The sequence below is a fragment of the Chiloscyllium plagiosum genome, unplaced genomic scaffold, assembly GCF_037043375.1.
Source record: "Chiloscyllium plagiosum isolate Xiang-an unplaced genomic scaffold, Cpla_swu_hap1 HiC_scaffold_19, whole genome shotgun sequence".
NCBI classification, from domain to species: domain Eukaryota; kingdom Metazoa; phylum Chordata; class Chondrichthyes; order Orectolobiformes; family Hemiscylliidae; genus Chiloscyllium; species Chiloscyllium plagiosum.
The window spans coordinates 7,679,334-7,703,978 of NW_028270157.1; the positions used below are offsets into that span (position 1 = coordinate 7,679,334).

The window sequence follows — 24,645 nt, forward strand, 5'->3', positions numbered from 1 at the left end:
TTGTTAATTTTTACTTGAAACAGTGACTTTTGGGAATAGATCCTTGCCTCTCGAATTTTAACAGATTACAGCACGGGTTAAATCATTTCTGTGTTGCAGGTCTACCCGTGCCATTTGGCCCTTCAAGCCTGCACCACCGTTCAACAAGATCATGGCTATTTTTATTTTAACCTTATTCCCACATATCATTCAACAATCTTTCAGCCACTTGGGTAAACAAGAATCTATCTCGGCCTTAAAAATATTGAAAATGCATTGACTACCTTTTGAGGAAAGGAATTCCAAAGACTTACAAATCCTCATCTCTGTCCTAAATAGGTGACCTCTTATTTTTAAACTATAGCCCCAAGTTTTGGATTCTCCCACAACAGGAACATGCTTTCAACATTCATCTGGTTAAGTCCCCCAAGGATCTTATGTTTCAAAATCACCTCGGACTCTTTGAAACTCCAGTGCCTAGCCTGTCCAGCCTTTTCTCAAAAGGCAATCTGCTCATTCCAGGGATTAGTCTAATAAACCTTCTCTAAACTGCTTCCAACATGTTAATGACTTTCCTTAAATTAGTACTGACACCTTTCTTATGACACCTTCTCCACTGTAAAACGGTAGCTTTCATTTAACAGTGATGCACCTATATTCCTTAAATTCCATGAAGGAAATTTCATCGATGGAATCACCATTAAAAACTGGGGCATTTGAATATTTATCAGACGGAAATCTGGAATATTTTCAGGAGGAAGTTAAGGCAGTGCAGCCTGCAGGAAAGGAAAGGTGTACATTTTCAAAGCTTATTAATTATTATGGGCAATTATACCATTCAGCACTGTGGAGGGTTATTTATCCAATGAACCAAAATACTTTCCCTGCAAGGGCTGGCCCTAACTGGGAGCACTGAATTTTTTAATCAATTTACAGTAAAAGATTGGGGAATTACTATCTTTACAATTAATTTAAAATATCGGAAACTTAAGTCCAATTGTTTGCCCATCAGACTAATATCTATCAAGAGAAAGGCACTGGGGTACATTTACCATGATTGTAGACAATAATTCATGAATTAATAAAGGGAAACAATGAAAGCAGTTGTCACTAATGACACAGTTTTAAGTAGGCGATTTTATATTTTTACTAGTATAGCACATTCTGCTTTAAAACCGCTGCTCCTCATAATGATAGTAAATAATTCTGATTAAGATACTAGAAGTAGACAGTCTACGGTTGCAGGTTATAAATATTAATTGGTGAAAGAAAGCAAAAGATTTAGTGGAACACTGAATTAACTGTAAAACTAAAGTGCACAATATTGGGGGTAGAGTACTGACATGGATAGAGAAATGATTGGCAGACAGGAAACAAAGAGTACAAATAAACTGGCCTTTTTCTGAGTTACAGCCAGTGAATAATGGAGTACTGCAGGGATCTGTAGTTAAACCTCAGCTGTTCTTGATACATATTAATGATTCAGATTGAGAACTAAATGAAATCCTCCAGGTTTGTGGATGCCACAAACATGTTGAGAAGGTGAACTGTGAGGAAAATGCAAGGATGGTTCAAAGAACAAAGAGAATTACAGCACAGGAACAGGCCCTTCGGCCCTCTAGGCCTGCGCCGATCCAGATCCTCGATCTAAACCTGCTGCCTATTTTCTAATGATCCTTATCCCTCTGCTCCCTGCCCATTCATGTATCTGTCTAGATACCTCTTAAATGATGCTATCGTTCCCACCTCTACCAACTCCGCTGGCAACGTGTTCCAAGCCCCCATCACCCTCTGCATAAAGAACCTTCCACGCATACTTCCCCTAAACTTTTCCCCCTCTCACTTTGAACTCATGATCCCTAATAATTGAGTCCTCCATTCTGGGAAAAAGCTTCTTGCTATCCATCCTGTCTATACCTCTCATGATTTTGTAGACCTCAATCAGGACCCCCTCAACCTCCATCTTTCTAATAAAAATAATCCAAATTCACTCAACCTCTCTTCATAGCTAGCGCCCTCCATACCAGGGAACATTCTGGTGAATCTCCTCTGCACCCTCTCTAAAGCATCCACATCCTTTTGGTAATGTGGCGACCAGAACTGTATGCAGTATTCCAAATGTGGCCGAACCAAAGTCCTATACAACTGTAACATGAATGCCAATTCTTGCACTCAATACCCTTACCTGATGAAGGAAAGCATGCCGTATGCCTTGTTGACCACTCTATTGACCTGCGTTGCCACTTCAGGGAACAATGTAGCTGAACACCCAGATTTCTCTGTGCATCGATTTTTCCCAGGACTTTTCCATTTACTGTATAGTTCACTCTTGAATTGGAATTTTCAAAATACATCACCTCGCATTTGCCCAGATTGAACTGCATCTGCCATTTCCCTGCCCAACTCTCCAATCTATCTATATTCTGCTGCATTCTCTCACAGTCCCCTTCACTATCTGCTCCTCCACCAACTTTAGTGTCATCCGCAAACTTGCTAATCAGACCACAGCCAGGAGGTCATATTTCGACTTCTCAGGACATTGGTTTGGCCACTGTTGGAATATGGCATGCAATTCTGGTCTCCTTCCTATCGGAAAGATGTTGTGAAACTTGAAAGGGTTCAGAAAAGATTTACAAGGATGCCGCCAGGGTTGGAGGATTTGAGCTATAGGGAGAGGCTGAACAGACTGGGGCTGTTTTCCCTGGAGCGTTGGAGAATGAGGGGTGACTTTATAGAGGTTTACAAAATTACGAGGGGCATGGATAGGATAAATAGACAAAGTCAAAAACTAGACGGCATAGGTTTAGGGTGAGAGGGGAAAGATATAAAAGAGACCTAAGGGGCAACTTTTTCACACAGAGGGTGGTACGGGTATAGAATGAGCTGTCAGAGGAAGTAGTGGAGGCTGATACAATTGCAACATTTAAGAGGCATTTGGATGGGTATATGAATAGGAAGGATTGGAGGGATAGGGCCGGGTGCTGGCAGGTAGGACTAGATTGGGTTGGGATATCTGGTCGGCATGGACTGGTTGGACCAAAGGGTCTGTTTGCATGCTGTACATCTCTATGACTCTATGCCTTCCTCCAAATCCTTTATGTATATCACAAACAACAGTGGTCCCGGCATTGATCCATGTGGAACATCACTGGTCACAGGTCTCCATTCTGAGAAACTCCCTTCCACTACTACTCTGTCTCTTGTTGCCCAGCCAGTTCTTTATCCATCTAGCTAATACACCCTGGACCCCAAGCGACTTCACCTTCTCTAACAGCTTACTATGGGGAACCTTATCAAAAGCCACACTAAAGTTCATGTATATGACACCTACAGCTTTTCCCTCATCAATCAACTTTGTCACTTCCTCAAATAATTCTATTAAGTTGGTAAGACATGATCTTCCCTGCACAAAGCCATGCTGCCTATCACTGATGAAGCCATTTTCTTCCAAATAAGAATAGATCCTATCCGTCATTGTCTTCCCCAGCAGCTTCCCTACCACTGACATGAGGCTCACTGGTCTATAATCACCTGGGTTATCCCTGCTACCCTTCTTCAACAAAGGGACAACATTCGCAATTTTCCAGTCCTCTGGGACCTCTCCCATTTGCAAGGATGCTGCAAAGATATCTCTTAAAGCCCCAGCTATTTCCTCTCTAGCTTCCTTCAGTAACCTGGGATAGATCCCATCTGGACCTGAAGACTTGTCTACCTTAATGCCTCTTAGAATACCCAACACTTCCTCCCTCCTTATGCCGACTTGACCTAGAGTAATCAAACATCTATCCCAACCTCAATATCCATCATATCCCTCTCCTCGGTGAATATCGATGCAAAATACTCATTAAGAATCTCATTCAGTTTCCCTGTCTCCACACATAACTTTCCTCCTTTGTTCCTAAGTGGGCTAACTCTTTCTCTCATTATCCTTTTGCTCCTTACATACAAATAAAAAGCTTTGGGATTTTCCTTAACCCTGTTTGCTAAAGATATCTCATGACCGCTATTAGCCCTCTTAATTCCTCATTTCAGATTGGTCCTACATTCCCGATATTCTTCCAAATCTTCATCTGTCTTCAGTCGCGTTGACCTTATGTACACTTCCTTTCTCTTCTTAGCTAATTTCACAATTTCACCTGTCATCCATCGTTCCCTAATCTTGCCATTTTGATCACTCATTTTCACAGGAACATGTCTCTCCTGAACTCTAATCAACTTCTCTTTAAATGTTTCCCACATATTGAATGTGGATTTACCTTGAAACAACTGCTCCAAATCTACATTCCCAGCTCCTGCCGAATTTTGGCTTTCCCCCAATTTAGTACTCTTCCTTTAGGACCACTCTTGTCTTTGTCCATGAGCATTCTAAAACTTACGGAATTGTGATCAGTATTCCAAAAGTAATCCCCTATTGAAACATCAACCTCCTGGCTGGGCTCATTCTCCAACACCAGGTCCAGTATGGCCCCTTCCCCAGTTGGACTATTTGCATGCTGCTCTAGAAAACCCTCCTGGATGCTCCTTACATATTCTGCTCCACCTAGACCTCTAACACTAAATGAATCCTAGTCAATGTTGGGAAAATTAAAATCTCCTATCACCACCACCCTGCTGCTCCATCATCTTTCCATAATGTGTTCACATATTTGTACCTCTATCTCACGATCACTGTTGGGAGGCCTGCAGTACAGCCACAACATTATTACCACACCCTTCCTATTTCTGAGCTCTGCCCGTATTGCCTCACTATTCGAGTCTTCCATAGTGCCCTCCTTCAGCACAGCTGTGATATCCTCCCTGACCAGTAATGTAACTCCTCAACCTCTTTTACCTCCCTCTCTACCCCGCCTGAAGCATCGATATCCTGGAATATTTAGTTGCTAATCATGCTCTTCCCTCAACCAAGTCTCAGTAACAGCAATAACATCATACTCCCAGATACTAATCCAAGCCCCAAGTTCATCTGCCTTACCTACTATATTTCTTGCATTAAAACAAATGCACCGCAGACCACCAGTCCCTCTGCGTTCATCATCTCCTCCCTGCCTACTATTCCCCTTAGTCATGCTGACTTCGTGATCTAGTTCCTTACAGGCTTCTTTTACTACCTCCTTACTGTCCACTAACTTCCTCATTTGCTTCTCAGTCCCCTGCCACATTAGTTTAACCCCCCCCCCACCTTGATGTGGGCAGGATGGGTGAATGGGCAAATTCACGGCAGATGAGATATCATGAGATATCAGGTTACTTGGTAGCAAAAACAGGAAGGCAGATTATTATCTGAATGGTGACAGATCGAGAAAAGGGGGAGGTACAACAAAACCAGGGTGTCCTTGTACAACACTTGCACAATGTGACCGTGCAGCTGCAGCAGTGACAAAGGCAAATGATACATTGGCCTTCATAGCGAGAGGATTCAAACACAGGAGCAGGGATGTCTTTTTGCAACTGCACACAGCATTGGTGAAACTATACCTAGAGTACTGTGTGCGGTTCTGGTGTCCTTATCTGTTGAAGATGTTCTGGCTTTGGAGAGGAGTACAATACAGGTTGACCAGGCTGATCACTGATGAATAAAGAGAGACTGGATCGGTTAGGATTATATTCACTGGAGTTTTAAAGATGAGGGGGATCTGATACTATCCAATAAAATATTTACATGCTTAGACAGGGCAAATGCAGGAAGGATGTTCCCAATGACCGCGGAGTCTAGAGCCAGGGGTCACAGTCTAAGGATATGGGTAGGCCATCAAGGACTGAAATCAGGAGAAATTTCTTCACCCAGAGAGTGGTGAGCCTGTCGAGTTCTCTTCCACATTAAGTGATTGAGGCCAGAACATTGCATGTTTTCACAAGTAGTTAAATATAATTATCAAAAAGTCATAGAAATGTACAGCACGGAAACAGACCCTTTCGTCTATGCCGACTGGATATCCTAATCTAATCTAGTCCCATTTACCAGCACTTGGCCCATATCCCTCTAAACCCTGCCTATTCATACACCCATCCAGATGCCTTTTAAATGCCAGCCTCCAACACTTCCTCTGGCAGCTCATTCCATACACACACCACTCTCTGCGTGAAAAAGTTGCCCCTTCGGTCCCCTTTATATCTCTCCCCTCTTACCCTAAACCTATGCCCTCTAGTTCTGGATTTCCTCATGCCAGGAAACATACTTTGTCTATTTACCCTATCAGTACCCCTCATGATTTTATAAACCTCTATAAGGTCACCCCTCAGCCTCCGAGCCTCTGGGGTAAGCCATCCCAGCCTATTCAGCCTCTTCCTGCAGCTGAAACCCTCCAAACCTGGCAACATCCTTGTAAATCCTTTCTGAACCCTTTCAAGTTTGACAACATTATTCTAACAGGAAGGAAACCAGAATTGCACACAATTTTCCAGAACTAGCCTAACCAAAGGATGAAAAGGTAGGGGGAGAAAGTAGGATAAAGACATAGAGATGGATAACCAGCAATGATTATAATGAATGGTGTAGCAGACTCAAAGGGCTGAATAGCCTACTCTGCTCCCATTTTAATGTTTTTAATGAAAAGGATTTATAGAGATTTTGCAGCTGAATATAAGAATCTTACGTGGTAATTAAATGAGCTGATACATCTATTTTGATATTAAAATGAGCTGGTTTTAAAACATACACTAAACTAAAAGCATTGAATTAAGTAAGAGTACAGTCACAAAACCAAATAAGATAGAATGGGATACCAATTTAGATCCTAGAATATAAACCCATTAAAGCTTTCTTCACAGTTCTGTAACTAAGATTATATCTTGAGATGTTACAGTGAAATCACAGATGGTGCAGTTTGAAGATTAAAAGGAGAACTGGCTCAGTTTTAGCTTCAGGAAAAACAGTGGCAATTCTACAGAAATTGTTAAGGTAGTCATGGGATCCTCGATATTTCAGAATGGATAGCCTAAACAGCCTGTTTCACTGCCTTCATTCTTAAAACAATAACAAGCATGCGTGGGTGACCTGAAAGCATTAGCTCTATCGAAGGCCGAGGTAAATTGTAAGAGATAAACCTTCATTTAATCACCCATAATTCTTGAAGGAGAATTAACAGTTTGCCTGTGGCCGGCCAAGTGTGTTCAAGGTCAGTTATGATAATGTGTTGGCAAGCTCTAAATGCAGTCTTTCACTTCCTCCATTAATAGTAAGATGTGTTGTTTGTTTTATGAACTTCATAAAGATAAACGTTTGAGTGGACTTTCTTGCTCTGAATTTAATGCTACTTAATAACATGCTCAACATTCAACTAATTCAGATTCATTCATTTGTCTCTTCTATGTGTGTCGACAACTCTATCACCTGCTAAGCATTTTACTGATCGAAAAGGCATCTCTGGAACAGTTGAGTAAATCTTTCAAGTTCCAAATTCTGATTCAATGATTCAGCAATTAAATCAACAGTGTACCCTCTATTGGTGGCATCTGTTGGTCTTGCAAGACCATGGATCTGCACCTGAATAGTCTTGCTTCAATCTTTGTTAGTAGAGCAGCGTCTGTTGTGGCCTTGGAGGCCCACACAGGAGTGGCAGTGAGGCTGCACTGGAAGGCACTGTCCTTCGGTGTTGTCTTGGTGCTGTTTACTCGACGAGTGCGCTTTTCTTCAGCAGCAAACCTCAACTTCTCTTTTCCCCTTTTTAGAACTCTGCGTAATTCCAGCCTCCAGCTACAGCAATCGCTTGCAATATCCTCCCACCTCTCGATGTTCATGTTCAGTGACTTCATGTCTCTCTATTTGGAGCATTGCTCCTTCATCAGGTGACTATAACCTGGTGTCATGTGACTTCTGACTTTGTCCACCCCACTGGCATCTCCACATCATGGTACAATTCAGCAAAGTTGATCCCCATATGTTGACTGGCCTTCTTACAGTTCAAAGTTGACTTGTTATTTATCACAAGGAAGAAGAACTGCCACACTTTGTCAGTAGACTTTATACCCAAGACATTTAGTCTATCCACACCCAAGGTGGTTCTCAATTCTGAGCAGAAAGAGAATCGCCCCCAAAACATCACAGGTTTCCTAACTACATGCCGGACCAGCAAGAAAACAATTGTTTGCACAGAGCTGTGAATGCCCTTTGGCTAATCTACATAACATCTGAAAATGTATTCTGAACATTTCAGACAATTTCAAAATGATGGTATCAAAAATTAGAAAACTTGCCAATGAGCAAATGTTATCAAAAAAAAATAACCTCTTCACCAAACAACAAAGTAATGCTGTGAGGTGAGAGTTTGAATATAACATTTTCTTTCTAATTGTACTAAAATGATAGGAATTGTTGATTCGAACATCTAAAGGTATGAACTAAAGCAATAACCTTCATATTTATATTTGATACTTACACAAATGGTATAATCCCTGTATTGGCCATTGCGTACGATAAGCCTAAGAGCCCAGTGCCAATAATAGCATTGCTCAGGTTAAACACAGACATGTACATGGAAGTTGATCCAGCATACTGAAGAAAACAAAGAGATCATTAATGAAACTTTGTCAAACAAGTACAATTTGACTCAACAAGCTTCTCACGTATGAATACACACAATTACATCCTAAATATTCATCAGAATTTTAAACATCATAAGTTGCATGTAATGTAACTAAACTCTAAAAGCAAACTAACATTATAGTGCAGGTTCAGTCACATCTCAACTGAATAGTAGATTTGCATGAAGGGTTAATCCATTTCTGTTGCATGATACATAATTCATAAAGGATATGCTATAACCTCTGTTTTTGTTACATTTGTGAATATGTTACTTAATAACAGTGAAAAGGATTCATAAAACAGCATTAGCACCAGAGCAACATTCCTTCTGTGCATTTTATAAGATAGCCAACAACTACAATGTTCACTATTCTTCTGTGAAATTGAATTGTTAATTGTATTAGGTGACTGTCTTAGTGGACACAATGGAGGAGTTTTTATAGTCTGTGCTGCTGGGAGGGTGTTTTAGCTGATGACAATGCACAGGTTAACATGACCCAAGATTTTAAGGTCATTAAAAAAAATGAGCATAAAATCATTGACATATACGGATGCTCCTCCACCCTAAATCATCTACCGAGTCCTCCCATTCCTCGATCATATATAGAGTATTCTGTCCCCCAATCACCTAGAGACTCTCTCACCTTCGACCATCTACACAATGCTCCATCTCTCAGTCACACACACAGTTTTCCTCCCGTTCACTGGATCATTAAAAGAATCTCACCATCCCTTGATCATGTAGAGACTCTTTTCCTATAGGAGAAAGTGAGGTCTGCAGATGCTGGAGATCAGAGATGGAAATGTGTTGCTGGAAAAGCGCAGCAGGTCAGGCAGCATCTAGGGAACAGGAGAATCGACGTTTCGGGCATTAGCCCGAAGGCAGCTGCCCCAAGCTTTAGCGTGTCCCTCAGCAGACAGTCCTGGCCCTTGGAATGTGCCAGCCTGCAACACTCAGCAGAGGTCAACTCTTTGCATGGGAGGACCATAGAGTTTTAAGCCCTGAAGAAGGGCTAATGCCCGAAACGTCGATTCTCCTGTTCCCTAGATGCTGCCTGACCTGCTGCGCTTTTCCAGCAACACATTTCCATCTCTTTTCCTATACCCCAATTAAGTAGAGTCTCACCTCCATAAACATGCACAGCATTTCCCTTGCACACCAGATCATTTACAGATTCCCTCTCATCCCATTCACTGCTAGGCCCCTCACTAACAGGGGAATGTTCAAAAACATGACTCCCACTATGATCTCCTATGTCTTGGCGTGACCAGGTGGTTAATCTGATCAGTCCTAGACGGGACTCTTGATTCTTTTATTGAAATGTAAGGTGCCCCCATTATATGTTGGCAGCAAGACCTTAGACAGTGGTCTTTCCCCACTGCACCTTGACAGCAGCTGCCCCAAGCTTTAGCGTGTCCCTCAGCAGACAGTCCTGGCCCTTGGAATGTGCCAGCCTGCAACACTCAGCAGAGGTCAACTCTTTGCATGGGAGGACCATAGAGTTTTAACAGACCTCAATATCATAGAGTCATGGGGATGTACAGCATGAAGACAGACCCTTCAGTCCAACCTGTCCATGCCGACCAGATCTCCCAACCCAATCTAGTCCCACCTGCCAGCACTTGGCCTATATCCCTCCAAACCTTTCTTATTCATATAGGCAAAAGTGAAGATGCTGGAAACCAGAGTTTAGATCAGTGTGGTGCTGGAAAAGCACAGCAGGTCAGGCAGCATCCGAGGAGCAGGAAAATCGACGTTTCGGGCAAAAGCCCTTCATCAGGAATAGAGGCAGGAAGTTTCCAGGGTGGAGAGATAACACCGCCCCCCCCCCCTCTTCCCATTTATCTCTCCACCCTGGAGGCTTCCTGCCTCTATTTCTGATGAAGAGCTTTTGCCCGAAACGTCAATTTTCCTGCTCCTCAGATGCTGCCTGACCTGCTGTGCTTTTCCAGCACCACACTGATCTAAACCTTTCCTATTCATATACCCATCCAGATGCCTTTTAAATGTTGCAATTGTACCAGCCTCCACCACTTCCTCTGGCAGCTTATTCCATACACGTACCACCCTCTGTGTGAAAATGTTGCCCCGTAGGTCCCCCCTCACCTCCCTCCAAGGCCCCAAAGGAAACTTCCATATCCGCCACAGATTCACCTGCACCTCCACACACATCTATTGCATCCTCTGCACCCGATGTGGCCTTCTCTATATTGGGGAGACAGGCTGCCTATTTGCTGAGCGTTTCAGAGAACACCTCTGGGACACCCGGACCAACCAACCCAACCACCCTGTGGCTCAACACTTCAACTCCCCCTCCCAGTCCACCAAGGATATGCAGGTCTTTGGACTCCTCCATCGCCAGACCACAACAACATGACGGTTGGAGGAAGAACGCCTCATCTTCCGCCTAGGAACCCTCCAACTACAAGGGATGAACTCGGATTTCACCAGTTTCCTCATTTCCCCTCCTCCCACCTTGTCTCAGTCAAATCCCTCAAACTCAGCACCGCCTTCCTAACCTGCAATCTTCTCCCTGACCTCTCCGCCCCCACCCCAGTCTGACCTATCACCCTCACCTTGACCTCTTTCCAGCTATCACATTTCCGACGCCCCTCCCCTAGGTCCCTCCTCCCTACCTTTTATCTTAGCCTGCTGGACAAACTTTCCTCATTCCTGAAGAAGGGCTTATGCCCGAAACGTCGATTCTCCTGTTCCCTGGATGCTGCCTGACCTGCTGCGCTTTTCCAGCAAAACATTTTCAGCTCTGATCTCCAGCATCTGCAGACCTCACTTTCTCCTCTTTTATATCAATCATTACATAGGCCCAGGACAAAGCAAAGATAAAGGTGGGAGTGCACTGTGCACTACCTCAAACAACACTCACGCGGTACTACAGGCATGCAGAGGTATCAAATACCCTCACAAGTAGTGGTCTTCTGGGAAAATGTCACAAATTATGAGTCCAGCAATATAACCGCAATACAATTCCCTTATGGAATATCTATGTCACTGCTGCCAGACTTTGCTACCTCCTCTAGGACAGTTGCAAATGTGTTCCAACAGTCAGCTTTTCGAGCCTACTGGTGACTTACATTCTCCTTATTTTCCTTCCTTCCATCATCACTGTTTGCATGGTACATTGTACATTCTAAATCATCATTATCACATTTTCTGGAACATAAAAATAAAAAGATCACTTAAACCATGTTTTGTTACACACGCTAATTTTTAACATCCCTAATTATTGATCAAACTTCATGTTAAACATCCCTAAGGATTGCAAATGACATATTATAATATTGAACTTGCACAAATTCTTTATTGTATCAGAAGGGAACTGGCGATTCTAATGTAACACACTAAATTGTATACCACACCATTTTAAACAACTGTTTTATTACTCTAACAAGAAAACATAGCTGAAAAAAAAGATGTCACATACATCCTCCCTAATATGGTTTACGTGGGGGGGAGGGGAAGTGATGGCTTAGTGGTATTATGTTGGACTGTTAGTCCAGCGTCACAGCTAATATTCTGGGGACCTGGGTTCAAATCCTGCCATGGCAGATGGTGGAATTTGAATTCAATAAAAATCTGGAATTAAGAATCCAGAATCTAATGATGACCATGAATCCATTGTTGATTGTCAGGAAAAACTCATCTAATTCACTAATGTCCTTTCGAGAAGGAAACTGCCATCCTTACCTGGTCTGGCCAACATGTGACTCGACCCACAGCGATGTGGTTGACTCTAAACTGCCCTTTGGGTAATTAGGTAATAGATACTGGCCTAGCCAGTGACACCCTCATCTCATGAAAGAATAAGAAAAGAAATTCCAGCTCTCTAAATATTAATTAGTTTAGCATACTTGTTAGGTAGAAACAAATATTTGAGGATTCTCCTTCCATAATAAATAAAGTAATTCTGATAAAAATAATTACGTTTGCGTCTATGTTATGATACTAATTTTCCTGAGCATCTTGAGCTGCACAATTTTGGATAACTGGCACATTCATTTCAAGCAAAATGATGTGATACCTGGAATCCAAAATATTATTATACAAATTATAAACTAAACGGGAAACAATGATCTAATCATGTGAAGACTTTTGCACTAATGTGCATATAAAAAAGTAGATGATAACTGTGTACCTTTGCAGTCCATCCTGTGAATGTGTAAAATCTTTGAGTTCAGAGCTACCAGAATTGTTGCCACCTTTAGATTCCAGATTATCCATGCCAATGTCCAGTTGGACAATTGCAGACAGCAGTTGTTCAATTTGGTCTTGGAGTTACTTTAACCTGTTCAGAACAACACGTGGCAGCATTACTCAGTTAAAGGAGAAACAGCACATTTAAAAGGAAAATTTGCCAGTTCATACATGTTGCAGTTGTATAAGACTCTGGTGCGGCCGCATCTGGAGTATTGTGTGCAGTTTTGGTCGCCATACTATAAGAAGGATGTGGAGGCACTGGAACGGGTGCAGAGGAGGTTTACCAAGATGTTGCCTGGTATGGTAGGAAGATCGTATGAGGAAAGGCTGAGGCACTTGGGGTTGTTTTCATTGGAGAAAAGAAGGTTTAGGGGTGACTTGATAGAGGTGTACAAGATGATTAGGGGTTTAGATAGGGTTGATCGTGAGAACCTTTTTCCACGTATGGAGTCAGCTATTACGAGGGGGCATAGCTTTAAATTAAGGGGTGGTAGGTGTAGGACAGATGTTAGGGGTAGGTTCTTTACTCAGCAAGTCGTGAATTCATGGAATGCCCTGCCAGTAGCAGTGGTGGACTCTCCCTCTTTATGGGCATTTAAGCGGGCAATGGATAGGCATATGGAGGATAATGGGCTAGTGTAGGTTAGGTGGGCTTGGATCGGCGCAACATCGAGGGCCAAAGGGCCTGTACTGTGCTGTATTCTTCTATGTTCTATGTTCTCGGTTAGTCAGAGCAAGATCAAACTTTCTATTAATAACTTGTTTATAATAACTTGTTTTCTTCTGTGAAATTGATGTGAATAACAGTGAAGTAGAATTTCAGTTGGTTGTGCAGAAAACAAGAATCCCAAAATTAGCATTTGACTAAATCATTCTGGTTTGTTGGAATGTCCAGATGATTGTCTACAGCAGAATATTCTCTTAGTAAGAGAGCTGTGGAAGAGCTGACAACAGATTCATTATGTGTAAACACCCAGGTTAGGAGCAGCTATTCTGTACTTCTGCTGAGTGACATTGCTGGTCTCGTAAGAACTGCAAGAATGTTCAGCATTTCAAAGAATAATGTGCAGAGATTACATTGAAATAAATTGGTTTATTGTTTGTTTAACAGTGGGACAAAAGCCTCAAAGTTTTCAAAAAAATTTAACACGAACAATTTAGTCGCTCGAAAGCAGAAACTGAAGTGGCCCAGGCACACAGATGCAGTGGCTACAAGAGCAGTTCAGAGGATGAGCATTCCCTAATAACCTACTCACCTCCTGTGTCCCCAGTATCTGACCATCATGTACAAGGTACAAGTCAGAAGCATTGTGGGATATCTTTCTGCCTAGATGAGTGCAGCTCTAATAACACACATAAGGCTTACCATCTCCCAGCACAAAGCAGCCCCTTTTGAGTGGCACCCCATTCATTACTCTATCCCCTCTCCAGCATCACTGAACCATGTGTACTATCTATAAGAATGGGCCCAGGAATAAAAAGCTTAACATATGAGGAACATTGGAGGACTCGAGTTTAGAAGGATGAGGCAGGGAACTTCCAGAATACTGATTGGCCTGGACAGAGTGGATGTTGGGAAGACGTTTCTATTGATAGGAGAGACTAGGACCCGAGGGCACAGCTATAGAGCAAAGGGAGGATCTTTTAGAATGGAGATAAGGAGAAACGTCTTTAGCCAGAGTGGTGAATCTATGAACTTTGTTGCCACAGAAGGCTTCGAAGGTCAGGTCATTGAGTATATTTAAGACTGAGATAGATAACTTCTTGATTGTCAAGGGACCAAGGGTTATGGGGAGAAAACTGGAGAATGGGGTTGAGAAACTGATTAAATGGTGGAGCAGACTCGATGGATTGAATGTGGATGGAGAGTGTCATGCTGGAAAAGCACAGCAGGTCAGGCAGCATCCAAGAAGCAGGGAAATTGACGTTTTGGGAATTCATTAGAATTCCTGATGAAGGGCTTGTGCCCGAAATGTCGATTCCTCTGCTCCTCGAATGCTGCCTGGCCTGCTCTGCTTTTCCAGCACCACACTCTCCATCAACTCTGATCTCCAGCAACCATTGATGAATACAAAATAAATACTTGTATTCAATGAGAGTCCACACGCACTTCAACAGAAAAAGGAAAAGTTAAAGTGCTGGTGAATAGCACAAGCAGTTAATATCTTCAGCTTGGGAGATAAAACTAAGGAAGGCATGGACCAACGAACAATATCAGTGTTATAAAATAGACTAGAAAATATGAGTTAGAAAAACACCTCAAGAAGGAGAACATCAAAATATCATAGTTAAACATTACATTTCTTTTTAGAAACCTAAGTTAACAAAATTATTTGAAGAAGTAACATAAAGAGTGGACAAAGATAATGTAGTGATATGGTACCGTAAGGCTTTTCAGAAGAATTTGATAAGGTGCCACTAAAGAACTGAATGACAAACACCAGGGTGTGGGGACTTAGGAACTAGATCATGGAATTGACAGATAGAGTCATAGAGAAATAGACCCTTCAGTCCAACCCGTCCATGCTGACCAGATATCCCAACCCAATCTAGTCCCACCTGCCAGCACCTAGCCCATATCCCTCCAAACCCTTCCTATTCATATACCCATCCAAATGCCTCTCAAATGTTGCAATTGAACCAACCTCCATCACTGCCTCTGGCAGCTCATTCCATACACGTGAAAAAGTTGCCCCTTAGGTCTCTTTTATATCTTTCCCCTCTCACCCTAAACCTATGCCCTCTAGTTCTGGACTCCCCGACTCCAGGGAAAAGACTTTGCCTATATACCCTATCCATGTCCCTCATAATTTTGTAAACCTCTATAAGGTCACTCGTCAGCCTTCAGGGAAAACAGCCCCAGCCTGTTCAGCCTCTCCCTATAGCTCAAATCCTCCAACCCTGGCAACATTCTTGTAAATCCTTTCTGAACCCTTTCAAGTTTCACAACATCTTTCCGATAGGAAGGAGACCAGAATTGCACGCAATATTCCAATAGTGGCCAAACCAATGTCCTGTACAGCCGCAACAGGACCTCCCAACTCCTGTATTCAATACTCTGACCAATAAAGGAAGGCATATCAAACGCCTTCTTCACTATCCTATCTACCTGCGACTCCACTTTCAAGGAGCTATGAACTTGCACTCCAAGGTCTCTTTGTTCAGCAACACTCCCTCGGACCTTACCATTAAGTGTATAAGTCCTGCTAAGATTTGCTTTCCCACAATGCAGCACCTCGCATTCATCTGCCCCTTCTCAGCCCATTGGCCCATCTGGTCAAGATCCTGTTGCAATCTGAGATAACCCTCTTCGCTGTTCACTACACCTCCAATTTTGGTGTCATATGCAAACTTACTAAAATGTACCTCTTATGCTCGCATCCAAATAGTTTATGTAAATGACAAAAAGTAGAGGACCCAGTGCCGATCCTTGTGGCACCCTACTGGTCACAGGCCTCCAGTCTGAAAAACAACCCTCCACCACCACCCTCTGTCTCCTACCTTTGAGCCAGTTCTGTATCCAAATGGCTAGTTCTCCCTGTATTCCGTGAGCTCTAACTTTGCTAACCAGTTTCCCATAGGGAACCCTTGTCGAATGCCTTACTGAAGTCCATATAGATCACATCTACCGCTCTGCCCTAATCAATCTTCTTTGTTACTTCCTCAAAAAACTCAATCAAGTTTGCGAGACATGATTTCCCACGCACAAAGCCATGTTGACTATCCCTAATCAGTCCTTGCCTTTCCAAATACATGTACATCCTGTCCCTCAGGATTCCCTCCAACAACTTGCCCACCACCGATGACAGGCTCACTGGTCTATAGTTCTCTAGCTGATGATGGGAAAACGCTGGGAGTTAAGGCTTGGTCTTTTGGACAGGCAGGAAGTGGTGCCCTTAGGATTATCTGCTGGGACCATGGCTGTTTACCATCTGCAGAAATGATGTATTATCAGAAATCAGATGTGTGGTGTTACATTTTGTAACTGATCACAAACTAGGGCGTGGGGTATAGATGGAGAAACATCAAAGCACAGAAAGACAGGAAATGGCCTCCTGAATGTAGGAATAAATGACAAATGGAAATGAAGTGTGAAGTAATTCATTTTGGCAGGAGGTCACATATTCCTTAGAAGGTAAGAGACTTAATGGGGCAGAGGAGCTAAGTGACCTGTGAATACAGATTCATAATGTAATGTTAAGTAGTTACACAAGTCAAAAGATCATAATGATTGCAGACAAATTATAGTTCTTAACATTCTAAATGCTTTAAGCTATTTAGATGTCAGGCAATTTGTAACATTATGCAGCAGCCATTTCTTCTGTATGCTGTGTATCTTCCTGACAATGCAATTTGCCCATCACACACTGTGAGCAGTAGAAGTATAGTAGGTTGCAGCAATGAATAATTGTAACCTGTTGTTATCAAGCAACACCTAACTAAACATACAAATGTACAAATTAGGAACAACAGTAAGTAAACCCTTTGGCCCCTCAAATCTGCACCACCATTTAATAAGATTTAATAATGGCTGATTGGATTATTCTACATTCCTTTTGTCCCCAGTAACTCACCCTCTTTGATTATCAAAACTACATCAATCCTTGCCTTAAGAATATTGAAAATTTTTGCTTTGATCACTTTCGGATCCTTCCTTAATTAAGATGACCAATACAGAACACAATATTGTACACAGTTGGGATCTCACCAATGTCCAACCCCAAAGTATTGTATTTGTTTTTATTTATTCATTTTTGAGATGTGGCTGTCACTGTCTAGCCCAGTATTTATTGCCCATCCCTAGTTGCCTTGTGAGAAGGTGTGCTGAGCTGCCTTCTTGAACTGCTGTAGTCCTTATTCTGTGGGTTGACTCACAATACCTTCAGGGAGGTAATTCCAGGATTTTGATCCAGCGACAGTGAAGGAACTACGATATATTTCCAAGTCAGGATGGTGCGTGGCTTGGAGGGGAACCTCTATGTGGTGTATTCCCTTGACTATGGTACCCTGCCCTTCCAAATTGAAGTGGCATGGATTTGGAAAGTGCTGTCTGAGGATCTCTGGTGAATTTCTGAAGTGCAACTTGTAGATAGTACTGCAACTGAGCAGCGGTGGGTGGAGGGAGTGGATGCTTGTGGACGTAGTGCCAATCAAGTGGGCTGCTTTGTCCTGGATAATAACAAGCTTCTTGAGTATGGTGGAGCTGTATCATCCAGAGGAGTGGAGAATATTCCATTACACTCCTGACTTGTGCCTTGTAGATGGTAGACAGACTTTGAGGAGTCAGGAGCCGAGTGACCCTGGTGGAACCCAAACTGGACAACACTGAGCAGATTATTGCTGAGCAGGTGCTACTTGATAGCACTGTTGATGACACCTTCTATCACTTTGCTGATGATCGACTGTCGACTAATGGGGTGGTAATTGGCTGGGTTGGATTTGTCCTGCTTTTTGTGTACAGGACATACTTGGGCAATTTTCCATTTGTCAGGTAAATGCGGTGTTGTAACTGTTCTGGAAGAGCTTGACTTGCGAAGTCCAGGAGCCTTCAAAAATGAGGAAGCTCCTCAGTGTGACAGCTCTGCAGGTCGCTGCCGATTGCTGGCACTCGGAGGACTATCAGAGACCAGGTACCTACTCAGCTCCTGGCAGGAGAGGATCTGGAGGTAAAGACATTCAGATACTTCACTCACATACACAGGGAGGGACAGGAGCAAACACAACAGACTGACAATATTCCATCCTGTTCAACCAACTGACCAAAGGGCCCTAGGTGTGAAGTGCCAAGACTACTGACCAATGGCAGTTCATTACCCCGACTGTGTTAGTGCTACCCCACCCCAGCCCTCAGACTGGCTGTTATAGCCCTACAGGACTGACTCAATGAGTCAATCCCTAGAATGCAGAGGCACCTCCGAACCTGAACACATAGCCGAACACTTGACAGTGGCTAATCTCTTGGACTGGTACAGGACATGACTCTAAACATACTGCCAGGAACCACTGACTGACAGGTGCTTCTACGCATTTCAGTAAGAGTTACTGCCAGAAGAGTAATCAAGACTTCGACCATCCACTGCCTCACCATTGACGCTCAGTTGCAGCAGTGTGTACTATATCTGCAGAAATTCACCAAAGACAGCAACTGCAAAATGTGGATAAAAATGGACCGTGTTCCTATGTAGGCAAGCGCACTATGACTGTTCCAAATATTCTTTTCGATTTGCAGTATGTCACAACCATCATGTTTCATTTGATTGTACAAAACATATTCTGGACTCCAAACCATTAAGCTTCAATAAATATTACAGCTAAACACCAATTCGCAGTACAGCATATGAAATGTAGAACACAGTGCACTGTAGACAGTGAAATATTACCACGGCAACCTGTCTACCCACAGTTAAAGCGAAGCGTTGCTATGGTACAAATATCTCATCCTATCCTTCATTCAAGTGTCAACTGATCCGGTTTAGCCTATTATTTAGATTTATGCATCTTAATTAAAGCATTACTGGTCATCCGACAGTCCATCGAGAAATTCATACATATTTATAATAATGATGTTTACTGTAGCCCATTGCATATTTCACTTTTGCTTATCAAAACAAACAATACTGTAATGTTAAACTTCAAATCACAAATGGATTTACCAAATAACATAAACATTGTGAAACAGAGAATGCTGGAGGAACTCAGCAGGTCTGGCAGTACCTATGGAGAGAGAAGCAGTTCGTGTTTCACATCCAGTGTGATTCTCAATCCCAACGAACTGTCATATCAGACTTGAAATGTTAAGACGGTTTCTCATTCCACAGATGTGCTCGATCTGGTCAGTTTATCTGGAATTTGCTGTGTTTGTTTCAGATTTCCAACATCCGCAGTATATTGCCTTTATTTGAATTACATCCAATTTGAAGCTGGGAGGAGAGAAATTATAGACCCAAAACTGAATGTGAGATTTTATTTAGGATGGAGGACTGATGTAAGCAAAGCTAAAATTAAAACTGGTAATGAGGAGTGAATACTTAGAGATATTGGCACTGCAGTATGAACAATACTACTGGAAAATTATGCTGTTTAATGGTGCCATTAGATTGCTATGATTATTCTCTTTAAAAACTAGATAAGATTATAAATTCTTGCATTCAAAATGTAACTATAATACTATACTACTACTACTCGCACCAACCACGTGACTGATTTGTTTTCAAACTTAACGTTCCCAAGTTAGTAACTGAGGATGAGCTCATTGATTTGCTCCATTCCCCATGGTCAGCGGCCAGCACCTTGTTTTGGAAATGTCACTCCTCTATCGAGGCTGGGGTTTTTCAGTCACAGTGAGCTCATGTGAAAGAGGAAGACACATCACTGGAGTTTTCACCTACACCCTCCTGAGCCCCCACGTCATATGGCAACCTGTATAACTTTAGCTTACTTTATTCCGCCCACATATCTAACTCACATACTGCTTTATATCTCAGCTTTCTTGTCCCCTAACTTCACAATGTTTACGTATATTCATGATAACAGCTCTAAACCTACTGATGAATCTTTCATTAAAGTTTAACCTTACAATCTTGTTTGCTTTGGCAAGCAGAAGTGAAATATGCAGCAGACTAAACTAAATGCCATGACTACATATAGTGTCATACAGCGCTAAAACAGACCCTTCGGTCCAACCAGTCCATGTCGACCATAATCCCAAACTAAACTCATCCCACTGCCTGCTCCTGGTCCAAACCTTTCCTATTCATACATCATTCCAAATATCTTTTAAACATTGTAATTGTAACTGCATCCTATGAATCGCTGAATGGAATATCTGAAGGGTAGTCTAAACTAAATGTCATAATTACAAATATATATAAATTTCTGAATGGAATAGCTGATGGGCAGTAATGCTTCAATGGAGACACATTTAATCTAAATAACAAGGTAAATTGAATCAGATGAGATTCAAATGTAGGGAATAGAGTGGGATATTTGTACTGTGAAAACACTTTGGCTGCAGTGTTGCACCTTGCCATGATAATGTTCCACACTTCATATGCTATACATTGTGTATGGCTGCAACACTCATTGATGTTTAATGGGTTGGAGACAAATTCAGAGTCTGAGAAAGTCAGAGCATAATAAAAATGATCATTTTCATGCTATTCTTGCAGATGGAGGTCAGTTAGCTAGATAGCTAGAGGGCAACACAGAGTGATGCCAACCGTGCAGGTTCAATTCCCACACTAGCTGATCTTCCACCAATGGACTCTCTTTCTCAACCTTTCCTTTTGCCTGTGGTTATACCACCACCAATATTACTCTCTAATGGAAGAGCACTCTTATGGTCTGCTGAGACAAAGGCAACTTTATTTTTTACTTTTGTAGAACTTCAATATTCATGCTCTGCAGGGAAATTCCACATTGATAGTAAGTGGGTGGAAATGAAAACAAAGTTGTTGTAGCAGAAACAAAAAACACAATGATAAAATGTTGTTTGGCATTTTCTATAATGTAAAGTAACTAATGAAGACTGAGTTAATGGGAGCCTTATTGTTACTGTTGTTTTGGATGTTTTCCTCCTTGTAACAAGGGCCTGTGCCCGAAACGTTGAATCTCCTGTTCCCTGGATGCTGCCTGACCTGCTGTGCTGTTCCAGCAATAAAGTTTCAACTTTGATCTCCAGCATCTGCAGACCTCACTTTCTCCTTGTAACAAAGATCAATAATTTGTGTGCGGCATCTGACTCGTTGGTCTTAACTAGATTAAGGCAGAAACATTGGAAAGACTTGTGTGACTAAAAATGATATAACAACATTCTAATACCACTAGGCTGTACTATCACATAGTTTTACATCAAACATGTCCTCCTGACCCTCCAACTCATACCAATGTAAGACACTCATTGGAGTGAATTTTCAGACGAGAGGATGGTAGACACTGATGTTCCCCATTTTAGAAGAAGGCACAGTCAGGGAAAGTATATGCTTAATAGTACAATTCGACAAAATGAGCAGGGACAGAGAGACCTGGAGGTTTCTTGCACTTAACTCTTTGAAGATGTCATGATGATTAGCAAAACTTGTAGGATCGTGGGCTGCATAAATAGAGTTATTGAGGACAAAAATAAGAAAACTACATTGAACCTTTAGAAAGCTCTGGTCAGGCCACAGCTAGAGACCAGTTCTAATTACCGTATGTTAGAAAGGACGTGAGGGACCTTGAGGGGCCACTGAGGACATTTACCAACATGTTCCAAGAGTGAGGATAGGATTGGGTAACTGGGTTTGTTTAAGATAGACAATTTGCTGATGGTTTAAGAATTAAAGGGCTTAGATTTAAGGTTCTGGCTATCAGATACAGGAGAGATGTGAGGGAAAATATCTTTATACAGTAATGACCTGAAACTTATTGCCAATGCAGGGGATGCAACAGAGACAATTTTTGATTTCAAAAGTGAATGGGAACAGCAGTCTGGAGGGAAATAATTTGTATGGCTGTAGGAACAGATGGGAAATAGGAACAACTAGATCAATCTACATAAAGCACAGTGGCTCAGTGGTTATCACTGCTGCCTCACAGGCACCAGGGACCCGAGTTCAATTCCAGCCTCGGGTGACTGTCTGTGTGGAGTCTGCACATTCTCCCTGTGTCAGTGTGGGTTTCCTCCGGGTGCTCCAGTTTCCTCCCACAGTCCAAAGATGATTTGGCCATTCTAAATTGCCATAGTGTTCAGGGATGTGTAGGTTAGGTGCATTAGTTAGGGATAAATGTAGAGTGGAGAAAGTGAGGTCTGCAGATGCTGGAGATCAGAGCTGAAAATGTGTTGCTGGAAAAGCGCAGCAGGTCAGGCAGCATCCAGGGAACAGGAGAATCGACGTTTCGGGCATAAGCCCTTCTTCCTGAAGAAGGGCTTATGCCCGAAACGTCGATTCTCCTGTTCCCTGGATGCTGCCTGACCTGCTGTGCTTTTCCAGCAACACATTTTCAGCATAAATGTAGAGTGGTACGGGAATGGGGCTGAATGGGTTACTCTTTGAAGGGTCGGAGTGGACTTGTTGGGTCAAGTGGTCTGTTTCCAAACGGTAGGGATTCTATGATTTCTATGAAAGCCAGCATGTACCGAATGGGGCCAAATGACATCCTCTGACTCATAATTACTCTATGATTAATGATTTATATTCAGGATGAAGGGATTTCTTTAAGCCTAAAAAGCCTATGAAATGTTTTAAGTGAGAGCTGAAAGGATAAGAAGGGGATCTTCCAAAGTTTTATGAACTCAAAGTTTACATCTAGACTCAGAGAGCCAGCCTGCATCTGCACATCACACCCCTCTTCAAGGGAGTGTTTAAAGGAAATGTAGGGTGGTAAAATCCCTAGTGTGAAAATTCTGAAACTGCAAATCTTCCAAGAGAAATTAAAAAGAAATTCCATCCAATATTCAGGGGATGTTTAGTAGTAGCCAACTTGATATTGTGCATCTTAAGCTACCATTCACTGTTAAAATCTAGCCTTCATTGATCAGTCCTTTGAGTACAGGAGTTGGGACGTCATGCTGAGGTTGTATAGGAGGCCTCTTCTGGAATAGTGCATCCAGTCATAGTCACCCTGTTACAGGAAGGATATTATTAAGCTGGAGAGGGTTCAGAAGAGAGTTACCAAGCTATTGCCCAGTATGGACAGTCTGAGTTATAATGAAAAGCTGGATAGGCTGGGACTTCTTTCATTGAAAGGTAGGAGGTTGAGAGGTGACTTGATAGAAGTTTATAAAATAATAAAGTGTAGAGTCAATGGAAGCTATCTTTTCCCTAGGATATGGGATTTCAAGACTGAGGGGCACATTTTAAGGTGAGAGAAGAGAGTGTTAAGAAAGACATGAGGGACAAACTCTTTACACAGAGGGTTGTTCATGTGTGGAATGAACTTCCTGAGGAAGTGGTGGATGTGGGTACAATTACAACATTTAAAAGAAGTCAACAACACGAGTAGAAAAGGTTTGGAGGGATATGGGCCAGGAGCAGGCAGGTGGGACTAGTTTAGTTTGGGATTATGTTCAGCATGGACTGGTTGGACTGAAGGGTCTGTATGACCTATGTCTATGCCTATATCACAGAATCTTTCAGTCCATCTTGCCTGTCTAATATATCCCCAGTAAATTTATTATTATTATTTTTCCACTGTTCAGTCCAGATAAACAGGGGAGATTAATATCAGGAGTAGGTTCTGGCCTGAGAACCCCCTTCCCTAGTCCCAAGCAAAAAGTATGGTTGCTACATGGAGGTTGATCAAAAATGCATGAGAGAGGGGTAATAGGTGAAAGAGGAAGACACTGCTCAGCTTTCAGATTTTTTTTATTGTAGTAAGGTGATAGTGTTTGATATAATAGAGCAATGGGCGAAGCATTGTCACAGTTGTAGCTGGAATGGTATAAAACACTGGGCCACAACAGGAGTATCGCAGGCAGTCTGATCACCCTGTTATAGGAAGGATTTGATCGCACTAGACAGGGTGCAGAAATTACCTGGAGAGTCTGAACTGTGAGGAAAGATTGGAAAGGCTGGGGGTGTTTTCCTTGGAATTATGCAGATTGAGAGAGGTCCTAATGGAGGCGTATCCGACGATGAGAGGGAGTCGATAGTGTAGATAGGAAGACTTTTTTTCCTATTAGTAGAGGGGTCAGCAACCAGGAGGCATGGACTTAAGCTAAGAGGTGGAAAGCTAAGAGGAGAATTGACGAGTTTTTTTTCCCACTCAAAGGGTAAAGGGGATCTGGAACACACTGCTTGAAGGGATGGTGGAGTCAAAAATATGATCAGTATTTAAATATTTACTTGTGTTGCATCAATTGTGCTCCATGAAAACAGAGACGCAGGTAGACAGGGTATGGTGAAGAGGGCATCTGGTACATTTGCCTTTCTTGGTCAGTGCATTGAGC

General features: G+C 42.3%; 1 protein-coding gene across 3 annotated transcripts in view; it reads right to left on the reverse strand.

Annotated features, from left to right (window-relative positions):
- The window catches only part of LOC122559316 (sodium-coupled neutral amino acid symporter 1-like), a 71,258-nt gene that overhangs the window by 35,729 nt on the left and 10,884 nt on the right, over positions 1–24,645 (reverse strand). The window contains exons 2-4 of one of the 3 annotated variants that reach the window (XM_043708674.2): positions 12,655–12,804; positions 11,594–11,672; positions 8,355–8,470 (exon numbers count right to left, since the gene is read on the reverse strand). In XM_043708674.2, the coding sequence (XP_043564609.1) occupies positions 8,355–8,470; positions 11,594–11,672; positions 12,655–12,740 (281 nt within the window). In that variant the 5' untranslated portion in view covers positions 12,741–12,804. Of the gene's footprint in view, positions 1–2,164; positions 4,373–8,354; positions 8,471–11,593; positions 11,673–12,654; positions 12,805–24,645 lie in introns of those variants that run through there. The other 2 variants (XM_043708675.2, XM_043708676.2) reach the window with 2 other exon arrangements.